Source organism: Nansenia antarctica (assembly GCF_963989245.1).
Source record: "Nansenia antarctica genome assembly, chromosome: 2".
Classification (NCBI taxonomy): Eukaryota; Metazoa; Chordata; class Actinopteri; order Argentiniformes; family Microstomatidae; genus Nansenia; species Nansenia antarctica.
In genome coordinates this window covers 75937989-75953806 of record NC_137675.1, presented here as the reverse complement: position 1 = coordinate 75953806, position 15818 = coordinate 75937989, and the positions used below count along the sequence as shown (strand labels likewise).

Sequence of the window (15818 nt, the reverse complement as noted above, 5' to 3'; positions counted from 1 at the left end):
CCTCTCTCCCTCTCCCCCCCCCTCTCTCCCTCTCCCCCCCCCTCTCTCTCCCTCTCCCCCCCCTCTCTCTCTCCCTCTCCCCCCCCCTCTCTCTCCCTCTCCCCCCCCCTCTCTCCCCCCCCTCTCTCCCTCTCCCCCCCCCCTCTCTCCCTCTCCCCCCCTCTCTCTCCCTCTCCCCCCCCCTCTCTCTCCCTCTCCCCCCCCCTCTCTCTCCCTCTCCCCCCCCCCTCTCTCTCTCCCTCTCCCCCCCCCTCTCTCCCCCCCCCCCTCTCTCCCTCTCCCCCCCCCCTCTCTCCCTCTCCCCCCCCCTCTCTCTCCCTCTCACCCTCTCTCCCTCTCCCCCCCCCCCTCTCTCTCCCTCTCCCCCCCCCTCTCTCCCTCTCCCCCCCCCTCTCTCTCTCCCTCTCCCCCCCCCCTCTCTCTCCCTCTCCCCCCCCCTCTCTCTCTCAGTTTGAGTGTGTGGAGTTCCGTCATGGCATCGTGTTTGAAGTGCCTCGTCGTTCCTGAGAGGCACTCGGGTGTGTGGTGGTTACTCCGTAAAGGCTTTTTTTTCTCCTTTTTTTAAAAATCTCTAGTTCTGTTTAAACATTCCCAGTGTTAAAGTAGCAGGCTCATTTTCTGCCCCCCTCTTCTGTTCCCTAGGGATGAGCCTGGGTTTGTGTGTGTGTGTGAGGGTGAAGCTTGTCTGTGTACTGTATGAATGTGTGTGTGTATGCGTGTGTCTGTGTGTTACACTATCTATGATGGTACTGTGTCTTATGTTTTGGGTGTTCAGTCCTGTGCCTTGTGTTGCACAGAGGCCCCCCCCCCACCCCCACCCCACCCGTTCTGACTTGAAAAGCAGACTGGATCGTCAGGAGGGAAGCCTTTTACGTTATTTGTTTTCTCCATGTTCCAAGGAGTCATGTTGTATATTGTAAAAAAAAAAAAAAAACTTTTTACTGCTTGTTTTTAAAAACTTCACAATAAAAAAAAAGTATCCAGACATGTTTTGGTAATATTTCTTATTTGATGGCGGCTTCTGTGCTCGACTACACAACTTTAGTTTGATGAATAAACTTGCTTGAGACTTGAAGACTATCAGCTCTTGAGTTTAATGTCCAGACTTAAGCTCAGAGGGTTAATAGTCTTGACAAGGGTACTACTACACAGAATACTTGAATTCAAACCAAGTCATGGTCACTGAGTTTTACAATTAATGAATTTGTCTGCAGTCTCACTTGTCACGGATTGTGTGCGAGTGATTGTCTGAAGGTCTGACATGGATTAATTCTTAATTAAAGATATCATTTGTACATGGAGGCAAGCCCCGGTAACCAATCCAGAGAGTGAACAGTGTTGCGTTGGGATTTGATTTACGTCCTTATCAGCGAATCGGAGCGTTCCCTCGGACTCCGGCAGCCAATGGGAAGGGCCAAGGGGGCGGGGAGGTAGCGAAGCCTCAGAGAATAGTACTCCGGAAAATGGCGCCCAATTCGAAATCCGAAAAGGACGACAAACAAAAACCGACGAAAAAGCACAGAGAACATGTCGTCAAGCTTCTTAACCGTAGGAAGGTATGCATTTGACACAAAACAAGTAACGGGCACAAACCACGACACCGTCGGGAACGTAGAAACACCAACCGACCAACGTTTTCGACAGTGCTAACGAACTAGCCATTTCTAACTGACCGTCGAACTAGCCAACGGAAAGTGTTCCAGCTGGTCGCTGGCAGCTCGCCTGCCTCCCCGTCACACTTGTATGGAGCTATTTTAGTGCCAGCAGAAATTGAATTGTATTTGACAGATTGAATTGTATTCAATTCAGTTTTCATTATTTTCATTCAGTTTTCAAATTCAGTTTCTCAAAATACAATTCGTTTTTTCTCAAAATACAATTCAGTTCTCTAAATACAATTCAGTTTTACTCAAAATACAATTCAGTTCTCAAAATACAATTCAGTTTTTCTCAAAATACGAGTTCAGTTTTAGAGGCACTCATCCGGGGACTCTGGGCTAGGTAGAATAATAGAGCACCGATTCTAACTCCCATCCGACGTTGTTATGGACAAAAGTAATGAAATAGGCGATAATGAAATGTGTGTCCTTTCAGTCTGCCTGAGGTGTTGTAGGGGGGTATTTAGTATAACAGGCTAATGGGTTTATTGTGAGTTTACTTTGATTGTTTGTTTATTGCCTTGATCACCGTATTGAGAAGTCATATGGTTATGGGGGGTGATATTGCAAGGTAATTCAAGCACCTGCGCATCTTGCATGGCAGTAGTGGAGAGAGAGGGGAGCGATGTATTTTTGTTGACCGCATTATACGCATATTCTATAGGCTAGGCCTACGCATTGTTTGTTATTTTTCTGGTTTTAATCGCTTATGGATTATTTGTGTACGTCACCAAGTTTGATTGTTCTATTCTAATAAATGATCTCGCTACAGGTGTCATATAACCCTAACCCATATCCTGTCATATAAAAGTACCTTATTGAATCTCCAGGTAATGTATTTCTGACATCCATCACTTTTGCTGTCGTTAAGATCAGGGATCTCAAGTCTCACGCATTGGGCGTAAGACACACGCGGCGTGTGAGCGTGTGAACGGGTTGAAATGCGTGTGTCTCACGCCCAATGCGTGAGACTTGAGAGCCCTGATTAAGATACTTTATTTTTCTGTTTGGTAGTCTGTCCAATGTGACACTTGCCCTCCTCCACCGGCCCTAGTTTTGGATCTAGCTTGCTGTTCATTATTTTCATGATAAATCGTAGCTAGCTAGCTATAACATCTTCATATACACCATACAGCATGAGGACCTGGAACAGTTCACGTCGTCGGTTCTGAACCACATAGTGAACTGCACCAACTCAGTCACCGTGGATGGGCTGTCTGCTTGCTTACCAAAGGTTTAAACACCAGGATCACCACTGCTCCAGCAATCTCTGCTATGAAGACCACCAACACTATTACAAAGAACTAGAGAGAAGACAGGGGGAGGGAAAGTGTTCATGGGAAGAGGAACGTGAGAATGAGTATTGGGAATGAAACATGCATTTACAATATAGTTACATCTTCAGATCTGCAGGCCACCCACCCTCTCAAGGCAATATTTGATCTGAATCTGAACATTAAAAAGTTGTTATGAGTGGTTCCAACAATGAAAAGTATGACAGTTGTTGAGTGTTGAGTCAGTGTCATATCATTGATCCCATCATGTGCAGCACTGGTGGAGGTAGAAATCGGAGGATTAGCGACACCGAACAGGTTCCCTGCCACGCACACGTATGTCGATCGCAATTGCATTCCTGCAACGATACAGCCCGATACAAATGGAATTGATAAATATATAGTTCAGCATTGACTCTATTAAACCTTATGTTGTGTTCACATAAAACAAAGTTTGATAGAAGATGCGCATCCCATCTAATTGATGTTGATTGATATTTACAGACTGTACAACAATTAACTCAAGGCTTAAGTCTAATCCTAGACTAAAAAGCGTCTTCAATGGAGATTTTACATTGTAATGGATAATGGCTGACGGTTAAACTATGTATCTTTTGTAGTTTTGAGATAGATTACTTCATTAAACACTGAATAGTGTGTCTTGTATAATGAGTAGTTAAGATGTAAGTCACGAAGTGGTTTCTCATGCTCACTCTCCCTATCTAGTTGACAAGCCTAGTTTATATCATTGATCTGTGGTTGAACCCTGAGGTTAGGAGCACCAAGTGTTTCATGTGCCAGTTTCATGTGCCAGTTTCTGTGTGTACCTCATGGCCTCGAACCATACTGTTTAATATTCATATAGGATGCTTATGTAAGTTAGCGTGTATGAATCCTATAGGCTGTATAGCAGTCTTTTGTCTCTGAAAACTACATAAACTCATGTATGTGAACTTTATACTTTGAAGACTGTACCCTATACATCTTCCCGACCAGTCGGATTCATTAAACCACCAAAGAGATCTCTGAGTGTGTCGTTTGTCCTCTGAATCCTCAAGATCATCCCTTTTTAAAAATAAAATCCCTACAATTGAAAGTGTGATTTAGTCCAGGACTAGGCTTAAGTGTTGTCTGTGCAACCAGCCCCAAGTCATTTGTTTCTTCTATGACCCTTTACGTATCAGCCTCCTTAAAAGTATAACCCTGAGGAGAGAGCAAGGAAAACCCTTAAAGTAAATACAGAAGTTCAAATGAGGTTGTTCTGTATGAAGCTAAGTGAACACTCCCATTTCTTCTTCAATAGTGTATGTGTAATAGATGGAAAGAACACCCTTTTTAATTCACATTGAAAATTGTAAAAGTTGTACATTGAAAGTTCAGTTGGCGATGAAAAGCAATTTACCCAAAAAAGCGTAACAGATTGTGATCATTGTGATGAGTTGCCACGTGTTGTAATTCATCTGGTCATTCTTAGGCTTATGCTCACAATACAGTTGGTTTCCCTTCAATAGAAGAATATAGAAACCACAATCAATAAAAAATCCCCTTGCTCATCTTTGAGCACTTTGAGCTGCAATGTTTGCAGGAAAAGCACTATACAAATAAAAAGTTAGTATTATTATTATCTAGATTTTCAACTGCTGATCTGTTACTTCACAAGGATTCTTGGCCATCCACACAGTGTGCAATACCTGTCTCAGACTTCATGGATGTGCAAAAGTCTGACACCTAGTGAACAATAGTTCAAATGAAGGTTAACCTTACATTCAGTTCACTTGTCAATCTTTTATTTCGTGCAACTGCAGCAATTGCAAGGAATTACCACAATCTCAAATGAATATGAATTGAGGGTAGTTAGACCTGAAGTCAAAACCTGACTGCAATGTCCAGCACTCTACACATCTCAGTAACCACATCATTCCACATGGGGGCGCTAATGTCATATTTATGAGCAACGTAAACTTCACCTGAGAAGATGCAGTGCAGGTATCAAACATAAAAATAAAAAAAATACATACTCTTTCTTTTTCATCCATTGAACATTTCATATAACTTTTAAAAGAATCCATATAACAAGAATATTTCCAAGAAAAACATTAACTGTCATTGTTTAGCAGACCTTTATTGTCTGTGTGTGTCTGGGTTGGTGGTGGCATCCTCTGGCCTAGGTTCCGAAGCTGCTTATTCTAGTAATGATGCCTCTCATCTCCAGCTTAAAGAACAGAACCATGGCAAGGATCATTGATGCCAACTACAAACAATAGAGGGGGGAGAGAAGCAAACAATGAATGAACGTATAGTATAGGCAAAGGCAATGGCACATTTATTTGTATAGCACATCTTCATACAACAATAAAAAGTGCAATATAATAACAATTAAAATTTTCGAAAAGAATTTTTAAAAAGAAACTTTAAAAAGTCGAAAAGAATTGATCATGTCTGATCTACACAAATAAATGAATAAATCCATTATTAGCAAACAAATAATTATATATTTGCATTGTGTCTTTCATCTTTCAAATCCTCTAGTGCAGCTGATAAAATGTAACCCCCCAAAAAGTAGCACAATAGGTGCAGGCCTATAGGTGTTTAGGTTACCCTAATCTAGAGGAAAGTTCCACCATGAAAGTGCAGTGTAGTTCGCAGCCGACAGTACTGTACCTCCATGACACATATGACGCTGGCTGCTGAGCCCAGGATGACACACTGCTCTTCGATCACTGCAATGACCTTGCTGAAGCAGCTCTGGGGAGAAAACAGAGGGGGCATTTTTAGACCCAGACACACACGCGCGCACACACACGTGCACGCACACACACACACGCACACACACACACACGCACGCACACACACACACACACACACACACACACACACACACAGTGTAACAACGCCTTAGAACTCAGTACCTGTGGTTGGATCAGATTAGTAACAACTGTAATTCCGTCACAGGCTGCGAGGGTCTTGTTCACACAGCATGTCTTTGGGTATTTCAACCCTGTGGTTTTGCTGAACACAGAGTCCTTGAAATCCATGGTCAAGTTCTCAAAGCCACAGCATTTGAACTGAAGTGATTAAAAAACACAGAGAGAGAAATCTAATACATGTGAATTGATAACTATCTAATGTATCAAATATAATAATCTCATAACGGAACCACATAATCATGCATTTTCTAAAATGTTCCCATCTTACTTTGATCATGACTGTGTTCCACGCTGTAGAGATAGGGTCTGTTGCTGCTGGGCCCCTATACCCAGTCAACAGGGACTTCCTGCTTGCGTTGTGCACCACTAAGCTAACCTGAGACAAAAACGCATCGCTGCTTATTTGAAGGCATTTATTTATAGTGCATCCACATCATACAATAACTTTATGATTCCAATGCTGTTAAACAATGAATTTGTCTTACCAGATCCCTGTAAACAAAGACAAAAATGGTCCCCACTAGTTCAGCAACAAAAGGCATTGTCATGGCGAAGAAGAACTGTTGAGAAAATATAATTGAAGTAAAAGTGGTCTCCACTGGAGCTCGCAGGATCAGTAAAAGGAGAATAGAACTGAGCAATAGGCAACACAATCATTGTCTGGCGACTTGGAATAAAGGCAGCAGACTATTGTCTCTCTCTCACCAGTATGATGAAGAAACGGTTCTCTTTCCAGGCCCCAAAGCAGCCGATGAGACTTGCGCTGCTCAACACAGCGCTCATGCCCATGCTGATATAGCTGATGTAGACAAGCTGGGCAGAGTAGGGGACCAGCACACCCCCAAAGGTAGCTGCTCCATATCTAATCCACGCACCAAGACCCAGGAGGAGAAGCCCACTTACATGAAAGGCAGGGGGAGGATATTGGGTCTTAACCTTTCTTGAACATAATTTTTACATTTGAGTTGTTTTCGACTGATGAATTATGATTCTGATTTCATTACATTTCAAATGTAGTGATGGAGTGCAATAGGTTTATATTATATTATTATTACACTTTATATTACAATTCTGTTTGTGTATATTCATGATTCACATTTATATTATGAATATTAATGAATTTCATGTATCTGAGATTTGTGAGGAGGACAAAGAGCAAATTGAAGGCTAATTCATAAAAAAAATATCATGTCATTTCAAGTGTTGCTTTATTGCTAATAAATGCTTTATAAATGCTTATAGGGTACTAAGGGGGGTAGAAATACTTACATAAAGTATCCCACACAGAAGCAACATCAAATACCGCATCCACTTATACAGGTTGTCAGGTGTCGCCATGTCAGCCGGTCAGTGTGCTAGCTAGCAGAGTGTTAGCTAGTTCTCATCAACCTGAGAGAATCAAAGGGGGAAAGGGGCATCGTATCAGATTGTTATGCCTCTAATAACTGATTATCTAACTATTTATCTATCTGTCTGAATGATCAGATACTACTGTAGTTTAACAGGTACCTCTAGTACCTCTTGTTCTCATACCTTACGAACAAGCTAGTTAGCGGCGAACTTAATATTCCTAATGTGGCCCAACATGGCTACTAACTCTAGTTATTAGCTAACGAGCTAGATAGCAAACATGAAAACATATTTCACGAGAAAAAAGGCCATAGCATAATATATTGTAATTAGTCATTCTTACGTTTAACACCAGCATTCAAGTCTAAAACTCGGACAATTTAACTACTATTAACAGGCCTGGCTAACTCTTTAGCTAGCATCAGGTAGTCGGTTTCCCACAGCAACAGGTTGCCTATAAGTTCTTCTTGTTCTGATTGGCTGAGACGTTTATTTAAAAGTTCGCAAGTTTTGAGAGCTTGTAAATCTATACTGGTTTAGCAAGGACATTACCTCTGCTTGCAAAGATCTTTACTGTTTTTCCTCGTTCAGTCATCTATTTCTATTTCAGGTTAAGTACATGTACATGAAAACAAAACACGTAAGCTAGATAAATACACATTTATTTTTAAAAAACATTATAAAATGTACAATGCATCAGTAATCTTGTTTATGTTCTCATCTCATCCTCCACATTTTTTTTTACATTATATTTCCTGATAGCGACAGCCGTTGTATAATGTGATAGACCTTGTCTGATGATCTGATATAATCTGCAGAACAGTGAAATGGACACTGAAATAATGTGACATATGACATAATATTGAAGGTCTACGGTACAGTGGAGGCTGGTGGAGGTAGAAATTGGAAGATGGGCTCATTGTAATGCATGGAATGGAATAAGGAATAGTATCAAACACATGTGACTTCTACTACCTCCACAGGTAAAATATGCAATATCAAATGTGGGATGCAGTTTTCAGTAAATGACCAGAAATACATATTTACAGTACATTCATTGTAGACAGTAAAGTACAGGACTTAAGTACAAATAGAAAGTTTGTGATTATCCAGTAATTTTCTTTGATATGAACTGGCTCAGTTCAGTGATGGGAGTATGGAGCTATTTTAGTGCCATCAGAAATTGAATTGTATTTGACAGATTGAATTGAATATGAGCACAAATTGAATTGTATTTCACAGATCTGAATTGTATTTGACAGATTGAATTGAATCTGAGCACAAACTGAATTGTATTCGACAGATTTAATTGTATTCAATTCAGTTTTCATTATTTTCATTCAGTTTTCAAATTCAGTTTCTCTAAATAGAATTCGTTTTTTCTCAAAATACAATTCAGTTCTCAAAATACAATTCAGTTTTTTCAGGCACTCATCCGGCACTCATCCATAATATTCAACTGCATAGTGGCTCAATATTTATATCAATATCAGTGAACAATATTTACAGTAAGCGTATCTGAATAAGCATATAATATGTTGTGACCTACTGTAGATGTTTAGAGAGAAATGAGGTGGTGTTGTTATCGTTATTGTGCCTATAGAAGATATGGAACACAGTCGCCTCAGTTTGAAAACACCAGGTTTAGAACATTGTAACCATAATCGGTCTTGCATAACAAAGACAGCCTAATAATCAGTTTAAAATGCTTTACTGTCCATTTGCTGAATTAGTTTGGTTAAAAGCATCAATCATGTACATTTCTTATAACATTTATTTAGAGGTTCATGTACATTTATTTAGATATATTCTATTTGTCTCTATTGAACCCATTTGCTTTTGAAGTTATTTCAACATTATGTCGTAAATACTTTCTCAGGTCTTTCTTTACGTTACCACTGTGGTGATAATCTCTATTTACTGACCCTCAGTGTATAGGCCAATTCCTGTTTCGTTAAAGGTAAAAAAAAAAAGTGTCAATATCATGCATATTATGATGTCGATATATTAGTGTATTTTGTATGGATGTTTTAAAAAAAACTTTTATTTCATTAAACTGTGTACTAAACACTCATTGTTGGGGTCCTTTCAGGTGAGAACAAAAAGATGTCAGATGCCAAATGAACCGCAATTCTGTTACTGCCGCTCTCATTGTTTCAAATGGAAGCCCCTGCACACAGCGAGCGGGTGGACAGGAGGCGACATGGCTTTGTCATATGAGTTGAGTATGAGAATGTGAGGTCACAGCATGTAGGACAGATAAGACAACAGGGCATGGGCTGGAGATGAGACTTATCCAATGCCATGATGCCAGGCGAGGCACATGAGTTCACACATAGATCATTAGACTGACGTTCCACAGTGGCCACACCTCTCTACTGGGGTACAGAAGTGCAGTTTCCAATGGGGGTTTTCCAATGTGTTTTCCAGTGGGGTACAATCATCATAACTATAATGCAGGTGATTGATGGTGATGACTGCTAACTATTTTGATAATGACACCCATAGGCCATTAAAAAGTTTATTGAAACAACAACAGCGATTGAATCACACAATTGTGTCACAGACAGAACACAATCTTTTTTTGAGGATGGCAATTATTATCAAAGCTTGTTGATTTGTAGGCTGTGTGCTTCAGTGATGTGATGGTCTGAGCAACAAAAATGGAAGTGAGGTTTAAATATGATTGGAAAAAATGTGAATTGACTTTGTTTTTTTAGCTATTATGGTGTAATGCGAATGTGAGACAAGGTGAGACACTACACAACATCACCACCATGTGAGGTTGTTATATCATCTAGTTCATAAATAGCACTGCATGAATATTGCAACGATGCTCGTCAACGTGTTATTTCTGTGGGTAACATGACAGCACAGCGGGAGGCTAAAGTGAGTTCATGACAGGATCACACAAGCGATGCATAACTAAAATCAAGACGAAAATAGATGCTGTCAAAGATTTATTCACAAAAACAAAAATGTATATACATATACAGATAGCACACAAGACGACACATAACTTTTCGTGACCTCAGAACAGTTTACAGTGCATGAATTGTCATAATACAACAGGTCTCCGTTGGACAAAGGTAACACAAACATAACAGAGACACAGAACATTTCCAGTTGTTGAAGGAGTCACGTGTGTACCATATGATGGTATTTTCCATCAAACCATTGTAAACTCCATCGAGCCACTGGGGTGAATGACCAGACGCCATTCCCGTGCCAGTCTTGGGTCCTTCTCCTCCTCCTCCTTCTGACCCTCAGCAGCACAGGTGGCCTCTGTGATGCTCGCCCCAGACAGGTAAACATGCCACACGTCCTGTAGTCCCGCTCCAGTGGTGCCAGAACCGTTATCCTGGTCCAAGGTGCACCGGACCTGAAAGTAGGGGTGGGACGATTAGAAAATGTCATGTCACGATTATCGTGGGCAAAATAATCGCGATCCACGATATTATCGCGAGAATTTAAAAAATAAGTATTATTATTTTTATTTTTTTAATGCCAATAAAACACACTGTAATCACTTTAACTTAGATTTTGTTGTATTTTTAGGACATTTTAAGTCAGTAATTCAAATTCAGATTCTAGTGGCACATATCTCTGGCCATAATCCGGGTCCTTAAGAAAGAGCAATTCCTTTTCGGCCAATCAGCACCTTTCATTAACGTACCCAAGGAAGTTTAAAGAACGCACTCCCAGTGTTGCCAACTTCCAGAGCCCCTTGGCGACTTAATTAGTCAAAAGCGACCAGCGACAAATCTAACTTCCTATTCTGGTCATTTGGGGAATTACTGTAAAGCATCTAACATATCCCGTATTCCACGGTTCACGTTACAACCGAGCTCAGGAGAGACGAGTAGGGATACAGTCTATGGCGAGCGAGGGTTGCCGTCTCCTCTCTCCCTCAACACTCACTCCCGCGGCCAGTCTGATAGCAGCCGCAGGGAGCGTACCGTTGTTCCCCGGGTCCTCGCAGGGGGTTCGGGCAAAGTTCGGGAAATAACGGACGGTTGTCATGTGTTTATACAGCATGGATGTTACGTGCCTAATGCCTTTGATGCGCACACTTGCTACTTGCCGCTTTAATAATTGTATTTAGCCTATAGCACAAGTCATGCATTGCATGTAACCTCAAGTGCTGAACAGTATTAAGTAAACCACAATATATTTGCTAAAGCTTAGGGGCGACCGTGCCTTTTGCAGCCATAGACTGTCACTGCCTGGTAATAGGCAGGCCATTGACAGTATCCCGTCTAAAGTTTTTCACCAGCCATGGTGAGTAGGCTAGCATACGTTACCTAGTGACTGACTGACAAGGCTGACTTGACAGTAACGTTACCCATGCAGTCTGAACAATAGCGCGAGACAAGTTCTGTGAGGATATTCGCGCGCGGCTCATGTGAGGAATTGCAATTATATTACAGTAACAGTCGCTAACTTGACTGCAAAAGTAATGTAGCCTAGGCTGAAAAATAGCGCCAGACATTTGTTAAACACAGTTTATTCATAACATACGATTATGGCGATTATTCAAATAATTAAAATTCTCCACGATTAAGTTATCGCGGGTGTTTTTATCGCGATTAACGATAAAAACGATAATCGTCCCATCCCTACCTGAAAGTACCGGTCCAGCACTGAGAGGATAGGGTCTGGTGCTGAGGGTTCCCCTCCTGGGAGTCCTTCCCACTCGGACTGAAAGGAGGCGATGACCCGACAGGGGGCCAGGCCTTCTGTGGCCTTCTGCTCCAGACTCTGGGTGAGGAATGCAGCCGTGTCATAGAGCAGGCCAGAGAGAAACGCAGCAGAGAACTGCTCCCACTGCTGGAAGCGACTGGTCAGCCCAGCCCCGCTGCGAAGGTAGCCCTCGAGTCCATCCACTATGAGCAGGGATGGAGGCACAGCGGACACCGCGGAGGACTCCTGCTGACGGGCCACCTCCTGAAGCAACTCCTCCATGGTCCTGGGGTACACAAACTGGATTTTCTGAAAAGAAAACAATAGAAGGTTTAAAACAAGCTGCTTTCAAATATAATTGTAGGGCGGCTGTGGCTCAGGAGGTAGAGCCAGTGTCTAATGATCGCAAGGTCGGCGGTTTGGCAGTTCGATCCACGGCTGGCCACGTGTTGTGAATGACCAGACGCCAGTCTTGGATATCCTTGAGCAAGACACTGACCCCAAATTGCTGCAGACGTCTTGCATGGCAGCTTGCCGCCATTGGTGTTGGAATGGGTGAATGAAAGGCCATTGTAAAGCGCTTTGGAATAAGGCGCTATATAAGTGCAGTGAGTCCATTTAATATTGACCATAATTCAAAACGCAAAAGGTGAGTCAGAAGTGTCTCAGTGACTGGGTTTACAGTTTCTCAACCATTATGCCCTGACTGTCATAGCGTTTGTTTATTGGATCTGATTGACGACTTTGCTTGAGGATGGGCCGGGTGAACTAGGCTACTAGGGTCTAGGAAGTGTAGCATATTTGACCTTCCATGCTGTTCAGTGCTGTCACCTAGGCTATAGAGTTAATAACTCAACCATTTGCTTTTGAGGCCTGAGAAATAGGCTACTATATATTTTCTCCCTCTGATTTCAGGACAGGAGAGAGTTCAGTTTGGCTGCGGGCCCATCATGTTCTGCTCTGATAAGCAAACCATCTCTGTGACTGAGACAGGGGAGTTCCACCTGGAGACACTGGACAGTGAGAAGAGATAGGCCAAAGTCCCCATCTCATCTCTACTAGGGATGCACCGAACATTCGGCCACCGAATGTATTCGGCCGAATATCGCAAAATAAAGCACATTCGGTATTCGGCCGAATGTGTGAAAACACCGAATGTTTACCACCGAATAGTGGCCGTGTTTTGATGATACTTGCCAGGTCATTCTTAGGGAAGAACTGACGATGAGTGAAGGGAAGTCCAGGGTAGATGTAGACAGAGGGTTGATTGGGAGTGGAGACAGAGGGTTGATTGGGAGTGGAGACAGAGGGTTGATTGGGAGTGGAGACAGGTGTGCAGGTTTGGCTGAAGATCTAATTAGCGGGGACAAGCCTCAGCTGCGGCGGAGAGCACGCTGTGCTCGAGCTGTGGGGGCGGGGGAGGGTGTGTGAAGGCCCAGCCATAACACTATGTCATTGAACCATACGGACATCAATACTTAAGCCACAACATACAGAATTATCAAAATCCTGTAGCATCTCTTTAAAGAGAGTTCACCTAATTAGTTAACTTGCAATCTTCCAAAGTATTTTGTAATAATATTATCATGGCACATCATTCTTGTTAACACAAGTCATGAATAAAGCTTCGGCCTACATTGATGAAAGATTTTCTTTCAGCAGCTATTCAGGGAAAACAAAAACATTTAATTTGACTGATTTATTTTATTTATTGTGCTTTGTTGGTATAGACTGATGTCTGCTGGAATGTTCAATAAAAGTTATTTTTTTTTCAATCTCAATTTCTTTCTTTGAGAAGCATGAATAAAAAGCAAAATGTATTTAGTTTATGCAATGATAAAATTAAAAACTGCCGATACACATTCGGTATTCGGCCAAGTGTTTCCTTAAATTCGGCTTCGGCCTCGGCCAAGAAATTTCATTTCGGTGCATCCCTAATCTCTACAGAACAGACCATTTTCACTTGTAGCCTACTGTACATAACAGAAGGAATGTTGAGTCAGTTGCTGTAGTGTAACAGTTGTCATGACACGACCCAATTTAAATTATTCAGGGTAAAGCACACTCATCCTCATCTCCATTAGAAATTACCATCTTGGCATCAATTACTTTGACAGTCTGAGACAAAGAAGTGTTGACAGTTTATCTGGCTGTTGTCAGTCAGTGTTGCTGTTGATAGAATTACCTTTAAATGTTCTGGGCTGAAGTTGTACATGTAGTGGTGAAGAGCGCTTGGAAGGCTTAGAATTGGAGTCTTGGTGAAAAAGAACACTTTGAGGCCCAACTCAGAGGCAGCCGTCACCGCGGCGAGGAGCAGTAGGGAGCGGTTGACGCTTCTGTCCCCGACCACCAACGTACTGCATGAAGATGATGATGGCGACATTTTGAAAGCCTTCAACATCCCCGTCCCCGTCTGTGGAACGAATGTACTAAACACGTTGGTCAAAATATCGGCCATTACTATTTCAATGTAATTTCTCGCGTAGTCCAGTTGAATGGCAGTGCAGGATGCAGGGGCGTGTCCAGGTCACGTGCTACCCCAGGCCACCCCTGAAATCTGATTGGCCACCCCAGGTGCCACCCCCCTGATTGATTGGCACACAGCTGTATATAGTTTGATGTAAAGAACTCTCGCAAAAAACACATACGAAATATTGTTTTAAGTACAATAAAGCTTTATTTATTTTAAGAACGTGTGGTGCCAGGCTGGCTGCAGCTTGCACACGGATTCCGTTTCAAACCATTTTTTCTACCCTTTTTCTAAGAGGCTAAGTTTACGCACTGCCTTAGTTTTATAGTAATAACAATTTAAGATTGAACAGTGTGGACAAGACAAGACAAGCACCGACCACTTTACTGCAGGAAACCTCTCATACTGACCCAGTCCCCTAATGAGTCAAACAAGGCTAGTGCCAGTATCTAGAAGTGGTCTAAGCTCAAGGTTGTTTTAGCTCGTGTCATTTTTGCCATAATAATTGTAACCCTCTGTTTTTGGCGGATAGGAAGAAGACTGGTGAAGAACTATGCATAAAACAGAAAAGGGGTAAGCAGTGCCCTTCACCTCCATCCAAGTCTCCACCTGTGCCTCCACACATTGAGGATTTAGTTAGGCCCATTTGGTAGTCTCCCCCCCCCCCCCTCTCTCTGATCATTAATTGTACCTACAGGGAAAAGGGAGAGAGTGTCCCGCCTCCACAGCCTGGTGACCTGGTACCAGGACCACTCCCAGACCTGCCCACATGAGCCTCAGCTCCGTGCACTGGAACCCCAACCAGGGTTCTCCACCTCTGCTATCTGGCAGTGTGATGCTGAGCATTCGTTTGTGCAACATCTGTGCACGCCACCGAGGGGGGCTGGCTGGTGGACCAGCTCCACGCTCTCCACCAGCACCCAGCGCCCCGCTCCCAGTCGTCCCTGCTGGAGTCCCACGACGCCTACGTCTCCCTCAACCCCAACGGGGAGGAACCTCTGGACAACATCCAGGAGGAGACCATGCCCCTGCAGGTCCTCTTCGCCTCGGGGAGTAAATCCTTCTCTGAGTCTCGCTCCGACCTGGGCTCCCTCCAGCAGAGCTCTGGGTCGGGTCGCCTCTCGTCCCAGTCCAGCTTTGAGTACCCCAACCACACCTGGCCCCCCAAGGGCCCCGGGTACACCTACATGGCGGTGGCCGACTCTGGTGTCTCCATGGACTACAGCCCAATGAGCTCCAGTCGGCTGGATGACATGGGGAAGGGGGTTATCTTCACCAACGAGTATAAGAACGAGATGCCCTCCGCACACAAACCACCCCAACCCATACTCGCAGGGCAGCTCATCCACGCTAGGTGAGGACCGAAGGAAAAGCAGCTGAACAGACTATGAACTCAGGCCCGGAGGTCCAATGTATAGTAGCTGGGGGAACAGTGAAAGGACATTGGAAGGCCATT

The 15818-nt window shown here is 43.0% G+C and overlaps 2 protein-coding genes across 2 annotated transcripts; both read right to left on the bottom strand.

Annotated features, from left to right (window-relative positions):
• Positions 1-5096: 5096 nt before the first annotated feature.
• Positions 5097-7197, bottom strand: LOC308150626 (tetraspanin-16-like; the record flags this gene model as incomplete). The annotated part of the gene is made up of 7 exons (XM_080523438.1): positions 5097-5183; positions 5594-5677; positions 5842-5997; positions 6128-6235; positions 6345-6419; positions 6565-6762; positions 7129-7197. 7 exons carry the CDS (start codon positions 7195-7197, stop codon positions 5097-5099), a joined length of 777 nt encoding a protein of 258 aa, XP_080379564.1.
• Positions 7198-10244: 3047 nt separating this feature from the next.
• Positions 10245-14296, bottom strand: LOC308151350 (ATPase SWSAP1-like). Its single transcript, XM_080524208.1, has 3 exons — positions 14078-14296; positions 11833-12201; positions 10245-10591 (listed from the first exon to the last, which is right to left on the bottom strand). The coding sequence occupies exons 1-3, from the start codon at positions 14291-14293 to the stop codon at positions 10379-10381; spliced, it is 798 nt and encodes a 265-aa protein (XP_080380334.1). The 5' UTR covers positions 14294-14296; the 3' UTR covers positions 10245-10378.
• Between the last annotated feature and the right edge of the window lie 1522 nt (positions 14297-15818).